Here is a 26,304-nt window from a genome sequence, read left to right as displayed (position 1 = left end):
ACGTAAGAGAAAGTGGAAGTAGAGGACAGAGGAGAACTGCAACCTCAGCAGTACATTAGAAGCCCTGTGACTTTATAGAATATATTGGTGTCCTCTTTCTGTCCCGGAGACAAATTTGTAGAATCCTTTCTAGGGAAAAAGAAAACAAATGAGTGAGTATGTGTAGTGATGCACAGTGTCCTGCTGGGACTCTATGTACAAAGGTGACATTAGTCAGACTGTTGATGATTCCTGCAGAATTGTAACCACCTCTTAATAATGCTGTAAATGAACCCATCAGAACGGGTAAAATCACAGCTATAGCACGTAAAATGATTCAGGCACGTGTTTGGAGCGGTAAAAACCTTCAAAACTCTGTAACTTGTGTATGATGGCTACACCACTTTTATGCTAGGATAACTTAGTTTATTCATGATCTGTGGTTTGGGTGCAGTTTCAGGCATTTACAGGTAAAACATCTTTGCCAAAAGGAAGGAATTGCCTTTTCGCTATCTGGGCACTACCCCAAGGGCTTTCTTCATATTGGGAGAAATGTACATCAGTTTCTTTGCTGTTCTGAACCAGAAAATTATTTTTGTCCTACTGAAAAATGTGATCGTTAAAAGAGAACCATTCATTAAAATAATTCTTTAGCCTCATTGTTTCACGTGGAGGAGGAAACACCACAAAAATAAACTTGACTTATGCATGAGGCATAAAAGTGTTGCCTAAGATGTTAACAAATCTTGGTCAGCTGACATAAGTGAGCTGGGAGAAAAGATGCTTAAACATTGTGCCTTTAAACAAGGACCAGTCTTGTAGAGGGTTTCAAACAGATTTTTGGGGATATTTAGACACTTCTTTCTCTCTGTGGAAGTCTTGTCCACGAACCTGAATAAACTTAGGAAAGATACTGGTTGCTTACAGCGTAGGCATCTAAGTCTGTGCTAACTGATAGATTATCTGATCTGTTTTAAAGCGTCTACTTTAGGATGAATTGCAGTCTAAAAGTGCCTTTCTGTTGATTGCAAGGGAATCTAGACAACTATCTCAAATGTAGACAACTCCATTGCAAACATCTAAAAGCAGATGATATCTCATCTGTGGTGAACCTGATTTTAAATAGCCATATTCCACATATAGGTACTCAGGTTAGAACTTGGCACATAAACTTACTGTTTGAGAACATAGTGCAAAGATCTGTCATACTGGATCAGGCTACACATCTCTTTGCTACAGCATCTTATGGTGAGATGTGTCAGGAAAAGGAGCAAAAAAGGAGCAACGCTTGTGGAATGTCCGGTTTTGGAGAACAACATGGTAGGTTAACTTAAATCTTCTTTTTAATTAAACGCAAGCTCTTGTTCAGAATAATAAACTTGAGACTTTTGGAGTTGTTGGGAGTTTCCGCAACTATGTCCTGCAATGTAGAAAACAAAACTCATATGCTCCATCTTGAATTGTTTCCCAGACTGGAATTAATGGTGTTTAAACCTATTAAAGAATTAGGAAAATGAGATTCTTCGGGTTTTGTTTTCTATGAAAACATTAGTCTCGTTTCTGTAGTGCCTTTTATTTGAAAATCTCAAACTCCTTTAGTAATTCTGACACTGTTTACACTAATGTAGTTTAAGGAAACATAGGCATTATTTGATTTACCTAAAGCCACTCAAATAAAATCAGTAGCAGAGCCAGGAATAAAATACAGTAATCCTGACCTTCAGGTCTTTCTATCTATTACTCTTGCCCTAAAGTAGATAAACAGATCATTCTCCAAACGTCAGAAGGAGGAGGAGGGGAGTGTTCTCTTCTGGTTTAGTATTTTTTCTGTGAAAACAATAAGCAGTTATTGAAATATCCACGAGAAGGGCATGTGCCCTTCACACTAGCTAAAGTGAGATGAAAGTAGCTAAAATTTTGCTCAAAACCTAGGTCTGTGGGCCTAGATTTAAAAAATAAGTGTGCCTGGTTTAATTCAGTGGCTCTTAAAATGAGGATATTGGCATTTATTTATTCAGTGTCCCTGCTCACTCCTAGCAGTGCTTGAAGACCACCTCCATCGCCCCTTATTAGGAATTTTCGTTTTAGACTGATAGGCAAACTACAAGAATTGAGTATAGAAAGAGTGAAGTTGAGGTGAAGAAAGAACACATTAACGTGAATGCTTTCCCCTCCATCTGAAAGCTACCCCGTCTTGCATTCCACATGGGTCCTGTTAGCTCTCCAATGACTGCTGCTAACAGCACATGATTTTAGTATCTAATCCTATTAGTCATGACCCAAATCAGCTTTAAAATGGTTAAACGCATAGAAGAGGAGTAGGAGTAGAGCGTCAAGAATAGCTTGGAAGAAGATGTTATCCCACATACCAAGGACTTGGTATCTCAAAGGTGTCAACAGTGATGGAAGTGAGGAGAGGACTAAACTGCCAAGTAGGCTTACCAAATAAATATTGACTTCCAGTGGGACATGCGCTTCTCCATTAATTGAAAATATCCCTTGGTACTCCTGATGCAGAGCTTCCGTGAAGTTCAGGAGAAGCTGTTCTTGTTCTACATCTTTGAACATAATACCCATCAAATCTGCCGGTGATTTCTTGTCTTCAGAGAATAGGATCAGGAGCCAGAATCCAGCAGCCTTCATTCTTAGCTCTGGCATTGACTGGAGTGAGTCACTTGGCCTGCTTTTGTTTTGTGGCGTATGAAGATGGGAACAGGGCTCATGCATTTGATGGCACGGCTTGTTGACTCTTCATACAGGTCATGATTGAAGTTGCTGTAACATGGGGCCTAATTTCTGAAATTAGTTGTCGCTAAAAAAGCAGTTTTGGCCTTAATGTTTGGTTCACTCTGTGTCGAGCTGTGGAAATGCTGCTCCATTTACATTTTTTATACTCCTGTTTCTCACCACTCTAAACATGCTATCATGCTGTCTTTGGATGGATGAAAAGAACCACAGACCTACAAAGTAGCAAGTGGAAAACTGTAGGAAAGAATGTCAAGAGCACTGACAGGGTCTGAGGTAGCTGTGCTGGAAATTTACAGTGTATGTGTTGGAGTAAAGTGAGTGTCAGAAAACCCACCTTCAAGGATGTCTTGATGGTGTTAATGCATTCACATTAAGTGCAGCCCTTAATTCATTTGCATATCTTAGCTTCTTGGTACTTACCAATAGCTTTGCACCCTATGGAGAGGAAAGGTGACCCAGAAGGTAGCAAATTTTCAAGTTACTCTAAAAGCAGACATTTGCCAGAGATAGATACTGCTTCACTTCTGATTTTAAAGGGGAATGGGGGAGGGCTTAATGTTGCAGCTATCCCTTTAAGGCTTGTCGTTATAGTCCATGTTTTAATTGCTACTTTGATCTGATTAAATCCTCAGCCACAGAGAAATCAGCTTAGAGAAACGTGTCTCCTGTTGAACCTGAGAGCAACAGCAGTTCAGAAAACCAAGCCAAGCCAAATACCATTAGAAAAAAAATAAAAGCTTTAGCTCTCACAAATAGTATAGTGATGTTGTAAATCACGTAGCACTGCTTTACAACAGGATGTTTTGAGTCTACTGGTGGTGGATATCCAAAATGAAAATCACCTAACTATACGGTGGTTTCGTCTCCTATGCAAACACATTAAACCTGTCCCAAACATAAAACGAAACCTTCTGGATCTTGTTGGGTTTTTATTCTTGTGCCTTCTGCCTCTTACAATGGTGTCAGGAATCAGTCTGTGTAGGATGGAGAAAGGGGAGGGGTTATCGTGCTTTGTCTGCGAGTTGGGGATCAAATGAAGTTTTAATCTTCTTTCAATCTGTCTGCCTTCTTATTACACCCAATCTCCTTTCAAGATGTTATTCAAATCCATACATGGGTCTCTTTACCAAGATTATCACACAAGAAGTATCCCATTAAACAGTTCTGATGGAACCCAACAAAAATCCTTAATCTGTGGATCAATATTAAAGCTGTATGGAGGGAAAAAAGGGAGAGGGGAGACCCCACTTATTTAAAATGAGAAATGTTTTTTCTCTACTCTTAGGTTTAACCTAGTATTAACTTGTTGTGTGGCTTTTAGCAGGCTGTGTGTTCATCCTTACTACTATAGGCAAGGAATGTCCAGCACTGACTGCTAATCCTAAATTAAAGTTACTACAGTTTTTTACGTTGTCTCACCTGATCTTTTGAGTCAGCAGGACTACAACAGTTTCATCCTAGAGTGAAAATTAAGACTTGTTTCTCTCCAAACTCACATGAAGTAGGAGTCAGAATATGTGAGTCTTGATTATAAAAATTCTGCAAGAAAATTCAGTCTTTTCTGCCTGTGTTTTTATCTGAAATTCTGAGGAAGCTGCGTTTTGCAGTGAAGTTCTTGTTACACTCTCACTTTAGCTCTACTAAACCAGAACAGCTAGACTATACCATTATGTAAGGATTTCCATTTTAAAGCTCTTCTGCAAATTAATCAGCTTCACAGCATTCCTGGGTGACCTAAGCATTAGTTTGATCAGGCTTAAGTGACTTGCCCAAGGTCATGCAAGTCTTCAGTGTGAAAGGCAGGACAAGAATCATGTTTTACCATGGTGTCCAAAATCTTAACAAACCAATTTTGGGCCATTTTTGTTCACTAAACTTTGCGAACTGTTAACAAGCCCTGTTAGCCCTCCAGATGCTTCAAGGTCTGTTACACCGTATACAAACAGAAGGACTGTCTCCACCAGCCCTTTCCCCTCTTTGTAAAGTTTCTCCGTGATGACTAGAGCAACAGCAGTATTCCTGCCTGCAGGCAAAGCAGTGACTTTGACAGGTTTGTTAATTGTCATGTCTCCTGCAGCATGGCATTAGCTTTGCCCTAGGAGAGAAACTCAACAGAGGAGGGGGATCTGAGAAAACCAAATTTCAAGGGACTGTCTCTGTTTTAAGCTGAGTTATACTACCCCTTGCTGAAGAACTTAGAGCCTCCAGCAGCTTCCTTGGTCAACTGAAGGTTAACTGGAAGAAGTGCCTGTGAGTCAGACACATAAATATGGGGCAGGTGGAGGTGTCACTTTTTTTTTCTTTTTTCTTTTTTTTTTTTAATTATGAAGCTGCAGGGAAGAAAAGGCGTGTACAAAACCAAACCCAGATCTGCCTAGAATGCAGACAGCCAGCTATTCTGGGAAGGCAACAGCTAACAAAAGACATGAGAGAGGCAAGAAGACAGAGGGCCCCAACCTATTGTTTCCCCTCTTCATTCCAAATAATCGTGACTTCCATGACCTCCTGGCTTGTTCCCTCCAATGAGGATTTCAGGACAGCTGCTACCCTCAACAGCTGAGCCAGGCATTATTCGCCTGGTTTCCCGCAGTTCCTTCCTCCCACTTCAGCAGCGGCAGCAGCAGTTAAAATGATAAACTTCTCTCCCACAAAATTAATCTGTATTCTTTAATAAAGGTTTGGGATTCTATTTGGTATTTCAAATAATTTTTCCTTCCCTCCTCCTGAAATTTGCTGCTTTACCTCCATTCCCTGTTCCATTTGCAGAATTTTGTTTCTGTGCAATAATGGCTCAGCCTGTTTCTTAGGGAAGTTGACTAAACTTGGCCGTGTTGAGAACAGGATTGTCAGAGAGAGTTTAGCAGAGGCAGTGAATTTGCAGCATAGTTCACTTCTTTTTGCTCTTAAGCAAAAGCCTTGCTATCGTGGTTGGAAAATGATGCTCCAGCCACATGTATGGGAGAGCTTAGATGACTGCGAAGGATTTTTGCCTTAATGTCTTTGAGGCACTAGGTAAGTTTACTTTTGTATCTACCTAAAGGTGATAATTTTTGTTCCTATTGTTGGCTGGCAAGCTTCTCCTTGAGATGAACTTTTATTTTTGTCAGCCTCAGTAGTGTTTCTTTAGGTGAAATGTCAACTTCCCTCTGATTCACGCTTTCTAAGCTAAATTTACGGTGCATTTATACCAGCAGGCTGTTGTTTTTAAGTTGGGGAGACAAAAATCTACCCTGTTTGGAGTCATCCTTCCACCAAACCCATCTTGTCCGCTTTGCTTGATTTCTGTATGATTCTGTACGTTACCTTCTCAAGCCTCCTCTGTCAGATTGGTGCCTTGCACCGAGAGATGACTGATTTTCAGCCAGCCAGCCAGCTGCACGCTTTGTCCAGCTGGGATGGTGACCAGTGTAATATTTCATTGCTGTCTTTCCAGTGCAGGTCTTGGGCTTCAACTGGCATAGTTATATTCCATTAAACCTTCAAGTTAACCTGTTTTTTTTTTTTAGATCTAATCTCAGAAGAATGGAGCAGAGAGCTCCTTAGTATCAGATAGGTAAAAGATTCAGGGATTGGAATTGGTGGCATATAGTCTTATGGTTAAGCAGGGACTAAAAGAAATAAAAAGCATTAGTTGGAACATCTCTTCACCTCTAATGCCACCTTGTAACAGTAACATCTGAACCATGACTTCGTCTATCCAGGCTCTCCATTTTTTGTTGGGTTGCACAAGTGAATGGGTGGTCAGTCTAATTTCGGATTTTTCTTTCAGGTTTGAGTTGTGCGTTTTTTTCTTTCAGTGTTTCAGTGCAACAAGATGCTTCAGTGTATGGTGGTTTGCAAATATGTGAAGTCCTTATGCCAGTTTATTCTCATAGTTTTGTGTTTCTTTTATACATCCTTTAAACCAAGTAAAGCTCTGGCAATGTAAGATTGGTTAAATTATCCTTATGGGGAACCTCAAAGATCAAAGCAAACCATAGGACAACCCATCCTTCCAGTTCTGGAGGACTGCATTGTTGTTTGATTCTTCGTGTCAGATATGACTGATTGTGCTGGCACAATGAGTGATACTGGGGTAGATTGTTTGCTTGGATTTTTATTATTAGTGTGCTACCTGCTACATTTAAGTCAGATTTGTGAAGGTTGCACAGCAAGTAGTCTTTTATGGACTTGTTTCGTTTGCGGGGGCCAGTGGTGTTCATGGCAACATCGTAGAGAGAGAATAAAGAAAATTGTCTTCCAGAGCTACAGAAGAGAATGAATTTCTCTTTGCAAGAAGCAAAGTAGTTTTGGTCCTTTTCGGAAGACGTCAGGCCATTTTTCCACACAGTCGTCTTCCTGATCTTCATTGTTGTCTCTGTACTAACAAGAAATGAGTACGCAGCAAGCGCAGGTATCTCGCTGAATGCCTTGGTCTGGTGCAGGTGGTGCACATCCATACAGTACTACTGCAGAGACCAGCAGCACAGGACCTCATGCCCAGGTTTGTCCTCCTGAAAATGACCGGTAGTTCTCTTCTTCCTTCCTTCCTTGCAGAAGCAAGGGAGCATGTGTCTGAATGCAGACGTCTGACATTTCTCATGCCACCTGACAGATCTAAGCCCTTCATCTGTGTTATCACAATTTCCTGTGCAGGACTCGGCCTGTGGTTATTAAGTTCCCTTCTATGCATGATCCACCCTCACTTCAGCTTCTGTCATTAGACAGAGATTTCCTGTCCCTGCTCTAGATGGATACACACCATCTCTTTCCTTGATTTTTTTTTTATTTTTTTTTTAAATTTGTTGCATACTGGATGTATGAAAACAGCCTTGAAATGCAGACCCTGTGAAACTATTTGTGTACTGAGCAGTTGCATTCCCTTCGCAGAGGTCTCTCTTCCTCCTCCTGCTCATACTGAGGTTAGGGTGTTGGCTTTCATGGAGTGAGGGCCTGAATCAGTCTTTTCCTTGACCCGAGACTTTTGGGTCAGGCATTTGTTGCTAGTTTATACCATAACTTTGGGGAAAGTACAGCACAGTTCTACTCTGCCCAGAATATGGAAGGCCACAAACCTACGGTTATGTAAGGTTTTGCTTGCTTCGTTTTGGCTAGGCTGCTCACGATGGTTTTTAACATACAATACTTCTCAAAGCCTCCTGTGTTTCAATCACTACGTCATAGGCTTCGTCAGAAAAGTTCAACTCAAATGGCTTTGAAGCTTCAAAGTTTCAGACAAAAAAAGAAAATAAAATAGGAGACTTTGAAGCCATCACGATACCAGGGCTGAATTTAAATCGTGTTGATTCCATGATGCATTTGATGCAGTGTCAGTGTTGTGATAGCATGATTCCACGAGAAGAAAGAAAAGCAGACTTAGACTGTTACCTTGGAAATCTTGCTTACTTTGCAGTTTGTAAGTCAGTTGTGTTGACAATAAGAAGAAAAAAATCCATCCCATGGTTTAAGAAAAGGAAAGTGGGGGAAGGGAAGTTGACATATATAGCTCCGAACTTTCTCTCAACTCCTTCCTTTCCATTTCTCATCTCGGGCTGCAGACCAGACTCCATGGTGGTTTGTAATTAAACCCAAATTTTGAAGGTTCTGTGCAGTTCTCGTTGCCTACCAGGTCAAACTGAATCTGGTTTCTATCATGGAGTATTTCAGTTCGGTTACCCCTTGAGGAAGTATGGGAACAGACAGTCCATTCATATTGAACAGATGACCGAGGCTTAAAAAAACCCTTTTTGTCTATTAAGCTTATGGCTAAGATATTATGAAAACGGCTTAATAATGTGCCCTAACATTTATACCACGCTATTTTCTTACTTTAATTTTCCAGGCAATTAAAAATAATTGAAAGTTGCTGCCAAACCCCCGGAAGATATACTTTTTCTTTCAAATAAGCTTATTTTCATACTTGCGAGGTCACCAGATATTTATTTGACATTCTTTATAGGGGTCAGGCACATTACACACACGAAACGGGGATGTGGAATAGAACTCACATTGTAACAAGAAAGTGAGAAGTAAGAGCAAAAAACCAGTACATGTCATGCCGGTGGGTGTTCATATTTATTATTTGGGCACGACAAACGTAACTCGTTATACATATAGCAACTGAGGCCTAAGTTCTGCAGCTCACTTAAGTACTAGAAGTTACATCTGTGTTTTAAGCCTATTAATTTTGAATAGATGTAAACAAAAGTTTGAATGCTTTGTTAGATATGAAGGATGAATTGGGGCCAGCAAGTACCTCGAGGGGGTTACCCCACTGAGTAAGGTCCAGTCTTGTGTGGCAGTTTCCTCCAGTGGGCCCTTTTGGGGTGCTCCTGGCCTTCCGACATCCCTCGGAGGCTTGGTGGCCATGAGAAGAAATGCAATGAGGAAAGAAAGCAGGAATTATATTGGTAGCTATAGACTGTATATAGTCAAACCTCTCTAATCTTCTCTCCTATTAATAGAGTTGTAGCTTAGCCAGTTCTCCCCCTAAAGGCTTAAAATCTGTCACGTTATACAAGAACTGAAAGCCTTCTTGTGGTGTCCCAGATTTCCCCCTCCTGTCCATCCCATTCCCCTTCCATTTTTTCCCTTCAAATTAGCTTTTGCTGCCTCAGTTGCTGTTATATAAAATAGGGGGAGGGCTTTAATATGTTGTGTATCTCTCTCTGTACGTATTCACATACATTCTGTGGGCATTTCCTCATAGATCTTGTATCTGTAGACAAAAGGTGAGTTTATGTTGGGGAAAAAAGAAAAAGCGGGTGGGCTTTTTGTCAAAATTTTGTATATTGAATGAGACAATTTGCTAAAGGCTTCTTCTTTAGTACTGGTGTTCCTGTTGATCGTCCCAGTGTATGGGGTAATATTTTGCTCAGTTATTTTAATTTTTTGTAACCGTTGGCAAATGTTTCTCTTTTCTCAATGTTACTAGCCCTTTTGAAGGACAAAAGTCCTTTCCTAAGTGTATCACTCCTGCATGGTAAATATCCTAGCTAAAATCAGTTCTATTTAGACAAGTCACTCGCTGGAACATAAATGGTTCTTCCAAAGCAAACGCTTTCTGACAGAGGAGGACCGATTTGCTGCATGAGTTTGCTGGGAAGAGTAAACTAAAGGGCCCTCTCCTCTCCTTCATTCCTCCTCCTCCCTCCCTCCCTCCCATCTTAAACCACCCCCACACCCCCCCTTAACTCAGCATCTGGTGGAAAGAGCATGTGATGCTTATTTCTAAAGGCAGCAAAATAAGCTTTGAAAGTCTAAGACTGTAATTGGTTGTCTGCCTTTATCCTTGGAGCTCTGGGGAGGTTTCAGAAGTAATAACTGTTACTTAAAGTAGACGAGCTTCTTGTGGCTTTCTTAGAATTGTAGAGCATGTTAGTTGTCAGGTGCTTAAGGAAGCATCTGACTTGTCTGTAGCTTTCAAAACATTTGGTAAGCAAAGAGTTTCGGTTTTTCCTGTCTTCTGTATACGGATGGTGAGAAGTTACTCCTCAAGAAAGTGCATTCTTACAGAAATGGCCTGCCTTGACTGAAAAGATATGCAGGAAAACCAAGTTCCTTTTAATGATATTGAATTTGTTCAGTAAAGCTATTGGCACCTAAAATATCCTTAACTATATGGTTACTACTCTTCTTCGGTCAAAAATGTAGTCATCTTCTGATAAACAAACTCAACGTGGTGGTTTCCACTAGAACGGGATAGATAACTGAGGCCTTGCACCATTTTGTTTCACTAGGACTAGGGGTTTCCCATTGCACTGTCTTTTAACCTTAATAGGATTTGTAACTATTAGTCCACGATCAGTGTGTTGATGGTATACTTTCACCAATACATATTTAAAGCAATCTGGGGTTTAAAAACTGCATTGTCCATTGCTTAGAACAGAAAATTCAGGCTCACTGGTGATGCGTTATACTCAGACAGTGACTTTGTGAATATGTTTGAGCTATTGCAATTGTTTCCGTATACCTTGTTGTACCCGGGCTTCAAAGCAAAGAGCCTAGCTCCCAGTCCTCTCGTGAGACACGTAGACCATATCTTCCAGAATAGTCTCAAGCTTTCCTGTAGTCATCTCAAGTAAGTTAAATGCAAGTGGAAAATAAACGTACCACAGCCCTAGGGCAGTGCCACCTTTCTGCAGGCTTGAGGATCCCAATTGTTTCATAGAGTTTTTATTCTAGTGTATTGTTGATTACCAAAATGACACTACAACCAGACTACATCTGCTGATAAAATGCATTTTCATTAGGTAGAAGGGTGGGAATGCAGAGCAGGTCGTTGGAAAGAGCCCTCTAAATAAATTCAGGTAAGTATGGACCACAGTGCAGACCAGTGGGGTTGTATTTGCCATGCTCCACTGGCTCTTCAGACTTCGAAGTAATTCATCATGATGTCCTTAGACTGTGGTCCCTGGCTTAGGCTGACAAAAGACTGTTCCATTGCCCTCACCCCTCGATGTCGTATGCTTATGCATATGTGCCAGGCTTTTGGCAAAGGTCTTGAAAGAAAACCAACCTGCCACAAATATCAGATTCAGTGTTGAGAGGAAGAGTGGGGTGAGGACTGAAGACCTTATTTTTCAACTGAATTGTGAGAGATTGTTAAATATACACTGCTTATCAACTTTGCTATTTTATATGCTATTTTCTTTTCCTCTCGTAATTACTTCGATTTCAAGCTAAACACAGACCTTTGAGCTTTGTCTTAAAGAACGCACAGCCAATTAAATATACAAAATTATTGAAGAAACCATAGATCTAGTAACTATCCATCAAGTTGATCCATATGACCTTGATCATATTTTTGCCTGATGTGCACTGCTCAGGGTAGGGTTTTGGATTAACATCAAGCGGTCTAATGAAATTTTGGCACAGAAGACTATAGATGGGAGACCGTTGCCCTGATAGCTCACCATTGCAATTGTTCACTGCACCGGAGGTGTCGTGGCTTCAGACCTGCATGGTTCTTGGACTTGTCTGGAAGAAACCAAGTATATTGTCTTAGATGTGCCGTGAAGACACCAGATTCTAGCAGGATGGGACCTTGTAATTGCAGTGGTAAAATAATGTGTCGTCCTTACAGTCATGAAACCTGTGAGTATGGCTTGTGCTTAGGAAAGTTGCCAAACAAAGAGAGGTGAGAGTCAGTTGAACCCAAGAGGAAGAAGTTCTGAAGAGCAAAACGGTCTCTGTTAACAAATGCCTGTCCTTGGAACTTAAAAAAAAAAAAAGGTAGGGTGCTGGTAGCATTTTAGTTTCATCACTATGTTGAATCGGGGCAGATTCTGTGCCCTAGGGAGCTCTGTCAGCACAAGAGGAGTTGGGGAAGACCCCAAATCAGGACAGTCCAGACCTTGGCAACCGCCTGCCCAGGTACTGCAGGAGTTTGACAAAAGAGCCCCAAAAGCCCCTCTGTGTTCCATCAATGTAGAGCCCCCTCTCCCCTTTCCCGGCTTCGAAAGCTGTTTGGTTGCTGAAGTTCATTATGCATTAGTTGGTGCTTGGGGAAGAACACCATGCCTGGTAGAGAGCTGCTATTAGTGGAAATCACAAGGGGAATACTTGTCCTTTTATGTAACATTTGAAACTAAAATGGGATTCTTGGCTGGCGGAGTGGACGTGTCTCCACAGTACAGGAACTAATGCCTTGGAGAGAGTTTGAAGCTGGAACTTAAGTGCAGTTACAGCAAGAAAACCTGGTTTCATTTCAAAGAAAATGTGAGCAGAAAATTTGTCCGCAAACAGCTTTTTAATTACCAGAGCCGTGACCCCACAAACAATTCAGCAAAGACTGGGCAAAGCAAATCTGTTCGTAGAGGGCATTTTCATTTTCCTTAATGAATCTGATGGCAGAACTTCCCTCAACTTCAGTTACACCAGGAGCCGAGCCCATAGCTCCTTCCAACCGCCAAACCTGCTTTCTCTTTTCCTGGAACACCCATGCCTGTGTGTGTGTGCAGGCACATAGGGCTGTTTCATTTGGTTTCCTCAATCCGTCGCGCTCTCCTTCCCTTCATATTGACAGGGCATCAGAGACTTCCCAGGCAACTGTTGCCAATAAAAACGACCAGAGGAAAGGGGGCCGTTCTCTCTTCTTAGCCCCTCTGACCTGGTTTATACTAGTCTCCATCACTGGCTCCACTCAACCAGTGGGAAGTGTGAGTTGAACTTTTTTGGTTTGTTTTGTTTTAAATCACAGGGCAGGGAATTCTTTTCAAGCTGTAACTTTTAGTTTCCACTGGAAGGGCAAAACAGACTTTGAACCAGTGGAAAAGAAACTTCCAGTTGCATCAGCCAAGAGCCAAAATGCAAGTACATCATACAACAAATAATCGGCTCTCTTTTCAGATGTTTCTTTAAGAGAAAAATAAAAAAAAAAGTCAGGACTACTTTATTTGAAGGATTTAACGCTGACATTGAGATAGCTGACAGCCACATTCACACGTGGCTTTTACTTTGTTTCTGGCTTATTTCAGTTTTTCCATCTGTGCAGTGGGTATCATACTACGGTGGTTTTGTACTTCTTACGCTTGCCCATAGCAGAGGGATTTCAACTAGAAGAATCAGAATCACTTTGAATGGGAAATACGGATTTTGTTGAGCAACTACTAAAGATGAATTTGTAGAATTTTGAGACTGGAATGGCTATTAAAAAGTCAATGTTTGTAGAAGATTTGGGGAGTTTTAAGGATTTATAGGATCAGATCTATATCAAAGAGTAATTTTATATGATAGATTTACAAGCAGAACAGTGAAATAAAAGAGTAATTGTTGAGATCAGGGATTACACAGCTAGTTGAACTGGCTGAGCATTTTTTCTCTATGCAATTGAGAAGGCCTCTAACTTTCAATCAGAAGATTGCAGGTAGCACTGGGTGCATCTTCATGCTAACCAAGCTTCAATAATACTGAACTCTGGAAAAAGTTAACAAGTTGCAGTAGTCTCCAGTGGCCCCAAAGAATCCCAGAAGGCTTCCAAGCTTTGTGAAATAGAAAAGCGGTGAGATTATTTGCATTTCCTCCTCCCATTTCAAAATCAAGTTTCTGGATCTGGGGTTTATCTGGGAGGCTGTTGCTGGTTTTGCTATACTACAACTACTATTTCTAGTAAGAAATGCCTTACTGTTTGCTCCTTAGGATAAGTGCAGTTGTCAGATGTCAGCTGGCCTAATTTTTGTACTAAAAGAATAAAAGGAAAGAAATGTTGAGACAGGACAGAAAACTTTTTTTTCATTCTTTTGTGCTAGCCAAGGAGCTTTGAAAATGGATGATGACTTACGCCAGGGGCTATGTAGAGTATTCTAGAAAATAATTTAAATTTGCCTTCATCAAAGGGTACTCTGTAGGAATTTGCTTTAAACTGAGCTGGTGTCTGAAATAAAATAGTCCAGTGCCTTCTCACTTCTTCTGTTGTAAGTTTAGGATGTGATTACACAGAAATTAAAGATTTTTGCACAGGTATGAGAAAACCTCAGTGCCCAAGTTTTTAAGATGAACTTCCTATACTACCGTACAACTAAGACATTACCTCTTTACGTAGCATTCCTTTAGACTACCTGGGAAGTTGCCTTTACATTACGTTCAGGCCTTTGCCCAACCAGAAGATCCCCTCTCAGGAAGCGACAACGTGAGTCCTTGTAGGCTCATCAATAGGAAGGGAGAGCAGGTTAGTTCCAGTGCGTTTGGGTTTGTTTTTTTTTTTTCACAGCTCCTTTTTATGCCTGTGCATAACAGGCGCTCTCCAAAGCACTCTCAACTGTGGTTTGTGAAGATTCCCCACAGGTCAGACTTGGGGGACACACTGGCAGCCAGCATGTGTGCTGTGAAGGCAAGAATAGAAAGCAAATACTTCCCGTAATCACACATCCCAAAATGACAGGGTAAAATGAGTACTTATGCTTCCACCGGAGCAGTGAAAGATGGGAAGATGGAAAGTCTGGACTCCTGCCCAATGAAACCAAAATTGTAAAAAAGAAAAATAAAACAAATGCTGCATACACTCCCTAGAACTGACACTGCAATGTGGTAGCTTTTCTCTCTTTTAAATATATACAGTAGACAAGCAGTAAATCTTCTTACAGCTCTGTAGAACAGCATTATTTTTAGCTTTTTTTATTATCGAGACAACCCTTCATAGCTTTCAATCTGTAGCTGAATATATTTATTTTTTTAATCCACGTGAAAGTGCAGTCCTTATAAAGACCGCTAATACGTTATTAATCATTTCTGGACCACGTCACAAAGAGGCTTTAGGAAGCAAGCAGTGTATCCATCAGTTGACGTGCTTGTGAAGGTTTAAAGGATGCAGATAAAGGGCCCGTTTTCCCACATTGAAGGTAACTCTCATGTTGCAGTTTTTAGTTTGATTTTAACTAGAAATCTGAAAGAATTCTTAAGACAACCAGAGAAGCACAAAGCGCGCTCCGGTCTCACGTGGTTCAGCCTGTTCTTAGACAGGCTCAGGCCTGCGGTTCCTAAAAGCATCATGTGGAGAATTCTAAGTTCAGTTCCCAAGTTCAGGAATTGTGGTCTCGGTAACCTCCAGAAGTAGCTTTGAATACTTGTCACTGGTAAAGGTACATTTATTCTGAAATGCCATTTTACAAGGCTGTGCAACATAACACCATCATCATGCCAGCAGGAGCCTGACCCAGTCGTAGGGCTCTGAAGAAAAAAATTACATGGGTACTACTGGAGGAAGAGTTACCACACAGTGCCATGACTTCATTGTGCTTAAAATAAGACTTTGCCTCATTTTCTTCCAAGTAAAAGTAGAAGATAAACCTCATAGCACCCTTTAAAAATGGGTAAGTAATACTACCTGTTTTATACCTACAGGTCAGCTGAGTTTAAGTAACTGGTCCACGGTCACACAAATGAACGAGTTAGAAATTAGAACCATTTAGAATAGAACCTAAAAGTTCTGTCTTTCAGTTCCCGCTTGTATTACTCAATGTGCTCTTCATGGAGTAGGAACAGAACTCATATACTCTGCTTTCTCAGCAACGGTCTATGCAAATACTTTCTGGAGACCTTCCTAGGGCTCTTCAGGCATTACTAGTAGCATGAAATACAGAGATTGGGGTAGTTGCTTAGATTTGCTTTTCATCAGTGAGTAAGAAAAGCCATCAATTCCTGTAGAAATATGCTTTTGGAGCTTCTCATACTCTAATTTATTTTATTGAATAGTTGTACAGGTAATGAGAGTAATAACAATTTTTGTTCCCTTTTTGTGCTTCACTTTTTTGTAGTGCTTTTCCTGCAAGGAAACATTAATAAAGTATTAAAAGCTTTGCCCCAGTAATGGTTAACAGCTAAGTTGCCAAGTCAAATAAGAAGCACTAGCAGCATTCTCATATGCTTCACTTGCAGATGCCATAACTGAATGCAGTGCAGTTGCCTGGAAAGGTAGTTTCAATCCATCTTTTTCACTGTGTATAGGGGCTTTTTTGGCTATTGGATAAGTTTATTCTTAAGAGCAAGCTAGTGTTGGTGAAATAAGCTTGGCAGAACCTGGAGAATAAATAGAGCATCTCAGTAGCATGACTCCTCCTGGCTTTTAATGTGCTTTTGCTCTGGTACAGCTTACAAGCTTTTGAAAATGCCATCCATCCTGCCTAAATTCTGACATAGAGGAACAACTCAGAAGGGTGAGAAAGATTGTTGACTCGACTCCCACTTAGTCCTTGACTTCCCCGAGTATGTTGAAATGATTCTGAGTTTTCCCAATAAGATGTGTACCTGTCCAGTCCATTCCTTGTAAGCCAGTAAGGACCTAACGGATGGGTCTGTATGAAAAAGTATTTAAGAAAAACAAACCTATTGCTGGCTGGCATAAATTTGCTGGAGATGGCTCTTCACTGCTCTGGAAAACTTCTGGTATCCTTAAACTGAAATAGGTGAAAATCTTCAGATAATTTTGTAGCATTTTCACTGGCATATCTCTAGTGTCAGAGGGTTTTATTCTTGCCACATCTTTTGAAGTAGAACAGAATTAGTGTTAGTTTCCTCGGGGGGCGTAGTGGAAATTATTTGCTTAGGATCTGATATATCGATATATTGTACCAAAACTTGGAGTCACAAACCCTTTTCTGTTTGTTCCACCCCTGTGCCCTCTACAAAATCACCTTACCTATCCAGTTTACCTAAGGAGGAAAGCTTTGTGGAGAAGAGGTGTTAGGCTAGTCTTTCGGAATTTCCACGGCCTGTGGTGCAGATGTGTTCGTTGCCAGTAGGGTCGTGCACCCGTACCGCGCTCTGTAGGACAGCTGCTGGTTTAGGTGTTTGCCCAGATGATCGTTTCTAACAGGAAAAATGTATTAAATAACAACCAGGTAATTTTTAATCGAAGGCTCACTAAGTTAGTGGGAAGACCCTGCTCACCCAGTGGACCTCAAGGACGGACCAGTGGAGCCTGCGGTGCCGTAGTACTGCAGCACAGACTGGATTGCAGCCTGAGCGCCGAACGCCAGCGTGGGCATTTGATGCCGGTGGTAAAATGTGCTCACTGTCAGCTTTCTGCTCTTTCAGTGTATTTTTATCTTCTGATGTCTGACACATTTTGAACCCAAGTAGTCTCTCTCTGGGGTTTCTCCATGCTTATATCAGACCGGCGTCTAGTCTTGTGGTTTGTGCCCCTAATGAGAAAGCAGCTTAATTTTCACACTCAGACGGAGTATCAGATGAGACAGGAAGCCCCACCCTTTCTCATGGTATAACTGAACTCCGTTGTTTGCATGAACGAGCAGCAGAAGCAATAGCTTGAACAAAATGGTAGCATGCTGGCTATAGATTTACAGCCCATTTTTTTTTATTTTGCCTACTCTGGTTATGCATGCTTTTCTAGCGGCAGAGTTTTCAGTGGAGACATTTCTGATTTACACCCGAATTAGGAATATGAAATTGAATTCTTCAGCCTCCCAATAGTTTCTCAATTAATTTTTTTAAGAAACTGAAATACGGATTTCTATGCGTTGGGATAGTTTGATAGCTTTTGGGGACATTAAATCTTTCATTACTAAAGATGCCATGTAGGATGCCGTGATTTCTGCTGGTATGGTCTCCGCGTTTCCAGTCCATCTTTAAAAGGAGTGGACTGGGCCAAGGGACAGATTCCCCAGCCTCATCAAAGTGTCTGCCCAGAGCGTGCTCTGTCCCTTTAACCGCCCAGCTTCTACGCAGAGATGAACCAGTTGCCCCATGCAGTGTGGGTCACCGCACCTGCTCCCAGCCCGTCAGATGTTCTCAAAGCGGCAATAATAGCTGCTACAGCACCTGGCCGGCACGGCATCGCTGAATTTGAAGAGCAGAAAAGCCTGGAGTTTTTCTTCTCTCACTCATATCCTTCACCACCCATAGTGGAAATACATTCACACCTAGCCTGGGAAAGGTTACAAACACAGATAAACGTATGCTGTTACCCCGTTTTAACAGAGATCTGTGTTTTCAATTAGGTTTTGGAGTTTGATGCCAAACTTAGACCCAGTTATGGGGAGATTTTATCGGCAGAGGATAGATCAGGTACATCTGAAGGTACATTTCTAAGCTAAAAGTTCCACAGGCAAGGAGGCCTCTGAAGTATTTTCAGCTCCGTTCACCTAACGTTTTTGATTCTTAACAAGGCAAAAGAAGCCCATTTTTCACAACCACATACATCACTACCCATTAGCTGAGCAACATGGCAAAACCCGGGTTGAGGAGGAACACGCTGAAGCTTGAAGGATTTTAAGAGGGTCCTTGGTGGTTTGTGAACATGGGGTCACACTGAGTTTTAGCCCTGTTCAGTAGCGCTGGTTGGTTCTTTACACAAGATGGAAGTGCCTGTGTTTGGCAATACATGCCTTTATATAGGCCTAGACTGTCAATTGGATAAGACCAGTTGCAGTTCCATTGGCCGGACCATTTGGCAGGATTTGGCCTGTCTGAGTGTTGTGTCCTTCCCAAAGGGAATGCTGTCCTCTTTGGAGTGGTCTTAGCTTAGCCTCTAGTGGAAGCTGCTCACATCGCAGGGCCATAAAGAGACCGCACTCGTCGTGGGCTGCAGCGGAGCCAAGGATGAGGAGAGAATAAGCATCATCTACTCAAAACAGCCATATAGCGTTGGAAAATAAGGTAGGGAAAAGAAAGTGAATTAATTCAGGATACGTGTTTTGGTAGATCCTCAAGCATCAAGAATCATATCTGAGAGCACTCTCAAATCTTAAAATTTAAGAATTTTTTCTGGGCTCTTTCTCCATTCTGTGTGGCAGTGACAAGTAACGTTTGGGTATCGTGCTGACCTGGTACTTGGTGGTGTGCTGGTTCTGTTCATGGTGTGGAGCGCTGGGGAAGGCTTGTCTTTTTGAGAAGGAGAGGGTCAAAAATTCTTTCTAGTGGTCTCAGGGTTTGTTACTGTAATACTTAATTGACGTAGAAAATTTGATCTGACATGTCAAATGTGACCGTGGTTGGCTACAGGCCAAACTGGGCCGCTTAATTTCAGTTTGCCTTAAAATGGCTGACATTAAAGTTCACATGCCCAAATTTCCCCTTGGAATGTACGTTTGAAATCTTTTTTTTTAGTAACTTTCTAAATCTTTCTGTATCTGTGTTTCCTCAAAAATCAGTTGCTTCAGAAAACAACAGTCCAAAAGCTTGAGTAAATGTTTCACATAGCATTTCCAGGCCCACTTTGTATTGTGAAGTTTCTTACATCCATGGATTGGAAAAAATGTATATTAACAAATCACTTTGCCCAGCACAAAGCTCATTTAACAACAAATTATTAAGTTGCCTGCAATGGAACAAAAACTGAATAGGAAATAAGGAAATATTTATTTCAGTCTTCTAGGGTTTAGGTTCAAGTTTTTCATAAGTCATTTATGAAGATGGCAAAAAAGTTACATCAGATTTTCAGTATTTCTTTTGCAACTTTGTATGTTTCATTATTTGGCAAAGAGAGAAAATGAAATAAAATCATCCATATTTGAGCCAATACCAAGGTTTGCTGGCTGCCGTGGCTGGATTGGAAGTGTCAGAGTGGGGTATATTGTTGCCTGGAATCTGTCCGAGAGTGGGATGTAATTGGTGAGTCACATGAAGAGAAGATTTTATGTTCAGTATCTAGTCTTGTTCTGCATCGAAGTATCTTCCTGTAGCGGTGAGCAAATTTGCTTCTGCCTCTTTCAGTGTCAGAAGGCTGCACGAACCAAGAGAAGTGCAGCACAGTACTTTACCGACCTGCTTTGGATATTTATAGGTGGCATTTTTGATGAGTTCATGACACAGCCATGGTATTTCTGTGGAGGGGGACAAAAGTGTTTTCAGTGTGATGTCCAAGCAGATAGAAATATAGAAGAGCAAAAATCTAATCAAATGACTACAGGCGGTAGTCAGAAACCTTCTGTTTCATGAGTAGAGATGAACCTCCGTTTCTTGACTAATGGCAACATGTAGTGCCTCAGTATTTCATAGAGCAGGTGGGAAACGACTGGAACGATGACATTTTTACGTTGTTAAATAGTGGGTTTTTGAAAGCCTGTACTGAGAGGCAATTCCTGCCTCAACCAGCAGATGATCTGTATAAACAAAATGGGATGGTGGATGGAAAGAAAACTGGTGCAGGTCATCACAGCAGTTCAAAAATTCTGTTGGCAGCAGTTCTTTTTTGAGTCCGGCTGAAAGTGCTTTACCGCTTTGGACAGCACTAGTGTGTTAGAAATGCTGAAGAGTCCTGTGGTGGGAGATGACTTGAAATTAGAAAAATCTGCGTGCCCCACTTAGCACCTGCTTTTCTCTCCCCCTCTTTTGACCCCATTCCCGTCTCTGTGAGGACGGCAGACCTGTGTTTCCCCCATGCACACACCTTGTTTAGGGCTTTCTTTTCTAGCAGCAGCAGCAGCTCATGTTTTCAGATCAATACTGGCTCCTGGCAACAAAAGGTTAAGCGTCATTTCCCACGTCTACTGAAATGTTCTGTGCTCAGAGCCCTCCTTGATCCTTGCTGTCAGCCTTGATTTGAAGGGGAAAGAGCAGGACCAGCAGAGAAAGCTGGAAGTGAGCCGTGATTTCTTTAAAAATGCAAATGGGATCATCCCATTGAAATCTCTCCCCTCGAACCTTTCTAAAACCTGACACTTGCTCTCCTTTTCCCAAAGCTGCTTGTTTTCACACGTGACCGGTGGTCTTGATCCCACTCTGGCTGTGAGCAGTGTGGTGGAGGGGGTACGGGGCCCAGGACGGCCATCTCCACGCCTGCCTGAACAGAATGTTCTGCAGACAGCAGAGCGCGGATGGTCGGGGCGGGAGGAACGGGTTTCCATGCTGAGTCTTGCCACCTGTTGCCTTTTTCATTCCAAGCCCCCCTTCCTCCCTACCCTCCACCCCAAGTTCCCCTCCTCACACGGCTCACCATCCCCAGTGGATAGGGTTGGGATCAGTAGTCACTTGCCAAATACCTTTCTAATGCTGTCACTAATTCTGCACAGACAGCATCTCCGAAAGCAAAACCAAATCTTTTCCAATGCATTGTCCTGCATTTTCTACAAAAAGCATTTAGAAATGTCCTTTCTTAGTTGAGTTAGATGGGAGGGACCATGCCATAGCCACTACAAGAGGCAACCCCAGGGAAGCCTGAAGCTGTGCCGAAAGAATCCTCTGTAAATCCATTGAAGCGGGTATTTGGCACTGGCACGGGATAATTTTGGGGTTACACATATACACACCCATGTCATTCTTCTTCATCTGCCACATATGGAAAGCTGCCCCAAGCTCCAGAGTGCCAGGGAATGTTTTACTAAAACCTCCAGACGCGGTTTGATGATGTGACTGCGCACACCGGGCTGTGGCAGAGGTAAGAGTGGTGTGCGCTGCCAGACGAGCTGGCGTTAGCTCAGAGAGTCACCGGCTTGAGCCGCAGGTCCACGCTACTGCCCTGCTTCCATGAAAGCAGTAGGCTGCTCATGGCCATGAAGTCGTAATTTCCTCCTAATTCAGGTGTGCAAAAGGGATGGCATTGCTCGACTTCCCTAGCTGTTGGATTTGCCTGGAAGTCGGTCGGGAGTCTGGAGAAGTGCATTTTAACAATGCTGCTTTCAGCTCCTCATGTACTTTTCAGGTAACGTAATTTCGATCACAGTTTTCAGGAGTGACTGATCATTTGGAGAAGCAGTCTCTAAGTTCCCAATTTAAGATGCCTTGAAGGGGACTGATTTTCAGAACACAAGACATTGGCAAATAAGGTCATTCCTTTCATTGGCAAATAGACCTGGTTTTGAAGCATTTCAGGCTTTCACGATGTTGCTATGCCTGTGTTTTACAGACACACCTGTATAAATTCTTGTTTGCCCACAAAAATCACAGCGAAGTGTAAGGATGAAAAAATGTAATGCAAATAGAAGCGATTACTACTTACTGCAGCATGGTTCTGCCACCTTACTTAGAACCAGGTTGGACAGCAATATGGAAGGGTAGAGAGTTTGGAATTGTGAAAAGAAAGAAAAAGGAACAGAAACGGAGGTGGCATGTTTCTCTTCTTATTTCTAGTCACGATGGAGCATAAGGTCCAGAACCTTCTCCCTCCCTGCTGGTAGACGTGTTTGTACTGGCAAGGCTTCAAGCTGGTATCCCCAGTACACCAGTTAAACCAGTAGTTACCAATTTTTTTGCAAGCCACGCTGGGACTATAGGAATTTTATTCCTTCACAGTGTTGAAGGAAAGGGAGTTTGCTTGCCAAAGGGCTTTCTTATGCTTGAGGATGATTTATGGGCCAAGCTGAGCCACTTGTGGAAAAGGCAAAGCAGCTCTTGGCAGCACCCCCAGAATCCACTGCAGCTGTGGGGTAGTGAAGTCATCGGCATAACAACCACTGCAAACAGAATAACAAAGTCTGTTCTGTTCTCATTTAAAATAATCTTTCCAGTTCAGCAACCACATTAAACCTTACCTTTCTGCATACAAAAATAATAAGAGGCTGATAGTTCTCTGCAACATGGTGTGAATGTCTCACTTATATTACTGCCTATCACTCCTGCACCATCTACACTTTATCAGAGTATTTTAAGTGAAGGAACGAAGCCACATTATGTCATAGTTTGTGTCTGTCCCTTGTTTTCACTGCTTTGTTTGTCCTTACGTTTAAAAAAGCAGAAAAAAACCCCCAGTGTTTGTTTCTTTTAAACACAAAATTTGCTTTTGCCTTATAACCCATTTCTAAGCTGATTGCAAAATGAGTAATTCTGTCTTTGATTTTTCCTGCCTGTCTTTGTTTCAGGTCCCTTCAGATCCTCCTGCTTCCAAAAAGCCCAAAATAGATGACTCCGCTTCCCAGTCTCCAGCTTCTACCGAGAAGGAAAAACAGTCCAGTTGGTTACGGTCCTTATCCAGTTCATCTAATAAGGTGATTGCTGAATATTTTACAAACAAAAGAGAGATCAAATTAGCATGTCTACTGAAACTAGAAGAGAAAATGACAGAAAGAACTTGCCCAGGTTTTCTAACTTAATAACGTTTGTATACTTTTCGTGGTAAACATTGAGCTATACAGTCCTGCCAGTTTCCTTGCCGTTTTCCAGTGTCCACTGGCCTGGATTGTGACATTGAAGTAAGCAATTCCTTTATGCCTTTGAGGTACAAGAATCCTGCAAGACTCAGGAGCCTTTTGTGGTCTCTGCAAACTACGTATAACTTACTGGCAAAGAAAAAACACGTGAAGTTTTATGTTAGTGCAGTTCACCTCGTCCAGTGGAATCTACTAAGTAGGTCCTAGCCAGCGGGGGAGTAGTTTCAGAAATAACAGAATATGCACTGAAAAGCATCACTAGCACTCCATTGTGATTTATAGTTTAAGAGATTGTTCGTATTTACTTACTTTTCTTTCCCCTCCTTCCCAGAGTATTGGCTGTGTCCATCCCCGTCAGCGTCTCTCAGCTTTCCGGCCCTGGTCCCCTGCTGTATCGGCAAATGAGAAAGAGCTCTCAACCCATCTTCCCGCATTGATCCGAGACAGGTAAGGAGACATGAACTGAAGGGAGAATGAGGTTAGCAGCTGTGGAGATTTATTTGACAGCAAGTTGCTTTATGTGTATTCCCTTGCGCTGTTAACTGGTGGCTTTGTAATTCAGTCAGTCCACTAGTATCAGATTAAAGCATCTGCAGCTGCAGTGTGTTAATTCGCAGAAGGGAAACAAAAAGAAAGTATTGGTATTTTGTGCATTCATTAAATAGGTTTTCTTCGGTGAAACACGCCGTGAAAATCTGAGATGAAGGCTGCTTCTATGAACTTACAATCTTTTTGGGGTACAGTCATCAGAAGTTCCTGGGCTTCACTGTTTAAAGGAAGATGGAGTTACTCTCTTGGGGCAGGTGGTCAGGGACCAGCCAGCTATTTCCAGGCAACTGCCAACTGGTGAGCGCAGCAGCTCGGTAACACTGGCCGGTCAGCGTGTTGCCGAGACAGCTGCTTGCTGCCTCCTGTACTGACAATACCACAGGAGGACAAAGGACTGAATGGACAGCACAGGCAACCCTCTTCCCTCTTGGTGCCAGTGGTCCTGGGGGGTCGTGGTGGAGCGAACTGGGGAGCAGAGCCTGCGGAAGAATCCTCAGCTTGTAAAATCCGTCAGAAAGCTGATGTTGTAGGCCAGATTCTGTTCTTGGATAGGAACATAATTAAACTGGTACGAGAATGAGTCACCACCCATCACAGGTGGGACTGCTGGTGTCACAGTTAGAACAGAAAGAGTCAGGGCAATTATACATTCCTTTGCCAGACTGGAACTGTTCCGTCTGAAAAAAAAATCTTTGTGCCAGATTTCTGCCTAAGGGTAATGATTTCTTTGGAAAGTTTGACAGAAGTGGCCAGGTGTTTTTAGGGAGTGTTATGGAGAATATATTTTGCTGCCCTTATGAACAAGTTTCTTAGAAGCTGTGGGGATTGATTTTTTTTTAAAAAAAAAAAAAGGAAAAGAAAAGGAGAAAAAAAAAGCCTACCAGCATATCCTTGCTTTTAAACAGACTTTTAAATTAGGTAGGGAGAGAGGGGCTAAACTGGTGTAAGAGTATCCCTGTGAGAAATTTGGCCAATTTAAGTCTTGGAAAAAAAAAAAACACCTTCAACAGGTTCAGGAGAAATTTTAATATAAAACTGAAGATACATCATGTAGTAGATGCTGAATTGAAGTTGCAATGACAGTCTTTGCTATGTTTTTTTTCCAAAATTCAATGTATTTGACGTTACAATATTACCGTCCTTTAACATAGGTTTGTTGGGGTTTTTTAACCGTGGTTTTACGTACATGCACTCAGATGCATGCTGTGTCAGAAAAGGAAAGATACACAAGAATACGCTTTTTGCACTCCCGTGGCCTTTCTTAAGGAAGTGCCATTTACAGAACATTTCTGGATAGACAGAAGTAAAACTGTGCAGTTAGGTAAAATACTAATGCATGAAGATCATGAGGAAACATCATTATAATTGTTAGACTCCGGGAGATCTCATCTCGTTGGTGCTCTTAGAATATGTGGCACTTCGAATATGATCCCTTCTGAACTGGATGGAGATGAGCTGTATAAATCATCTCGATGTTTAAATGAGCGCAAAACGCTAAGCAAATATATAGGCAGATTCTTAGCTGGTGTAAATCAATAGAACGTCACTGTCATTCCAGTGTCTTGCAGTTTCAGTGTAACACATGCATTGGGAAGCGTTTTAAAGCCAAGAATATGACTATTTCCTCCTTCCTTTTGCCTCCCCCTCTACAACAGTTTTTACTCCTACAAAAGCTTTGAGAATGCTGTGGCCCCCAATGTGGCACTTGCACCTCCAGCCCAACAGAAAATTGTGAGCAACCCCCCCTGTGCCACAGTCGTATCACGGAGCAGTGAGCCACTGAGCAGCACTGTCCAGCCTCGGAAAAGAAAACTTGCTGCTGAGAACACAGCTGTCCCAGAAGCAACCGCCACTGTTGCAGCCACTGTTACTGCCACTGAAGAGGATAAGGAATCAGAAGCAGAAATCGAAGTAGAAACCAGGGAAGAATGTAAGTGACAGTTACATCTGCCTTTATTTTGGTTTATTTGTGCTGGATTTTCCTTAGTGATCTACAGGCGTTAGCTGTTCAACTTCTGTTGTGTTTAAATATAATTCTGGAAGCCTAATACCTCAATGGGATGTAAAATACAACCTTAAGTAATAACGAAGACCAAGAATGGAACAGAAGTTTGGGGTTGTTTTCCTGGGAGAGGAACGTGCATCGACAAAAAAGAAGCACCTGACCCACAGGTGTCCACTAACCTAGAGTCTTTTATTAAAGCAGGTAGAGGTTGTGTAGAGGACAAAATGTATGTGGTGTTGACATAAAAATGGATGGTTTGCTATCTGACCAAGAGCCTTCTATAAAAGCCTTTGTGGGAACCACACAAATAGCCTGTAAAAATGCGCGAGTGCACACACGTGCGAGTATGGAATTTGGTGTCAGACAGAGAATGCGGCCACACAGTTTCCATACTGCATCTATGGAGCTGAATACCTAAAGCGGAGATCAAGAGCCAGTGTGTTCTTAAACAGAATTCTGGTATCGGGCCTCTCGGCGAAAGCTGAAGGAAGACAGTGGTGGTGC

General features: G+C 41.9%; 1 protein-coding gene across 1 annotated transcript in view; it reads left to right on the top strand.

Moving 5' to 3' along the window:
* The window catches only part of SKI (SKI proto-oncogene), a 115,078-nt gene that overhangs the window by 81,204 nt on the left and 7,570 nt on the right, over positions 1-26,304 (top strand). The window contains exons 2-4 of the mRNA XM_009708405.1: positions 22,959-23,084; positions 23,578-23,693; positions 25,451-25,725. Coding sequence (XP_009706707.1) covers positions 22,959-23,084; positions 23,578-23,693; positions 25,451-25,725 — 517 coding nt within the window. The remainder of the gene's footprint in view (positions 1-22,958; positions 23,085-23,577; positions 23,694-25,450; positions 25,726-26,304) is intronic.

Source organism: Cariama cristata, unplaced genomic scaffold (genome assembly GCF_000690535.1).
Source record: "Cariama cristata isolate BGI_N322 unplaced genomic scaffold, ASM69053v1 scaffold16619, whole genome shotgun sequence".
NCBI classification, from domain to species: Eukaryota; Metazoa; Chordata; class Aves; order Cariamiformes; family Cariamidae; genus Cariama; species Cariama cristata.
This window is presented reverse-complemented; position numbering and strand designations above follow the sequence as displayed.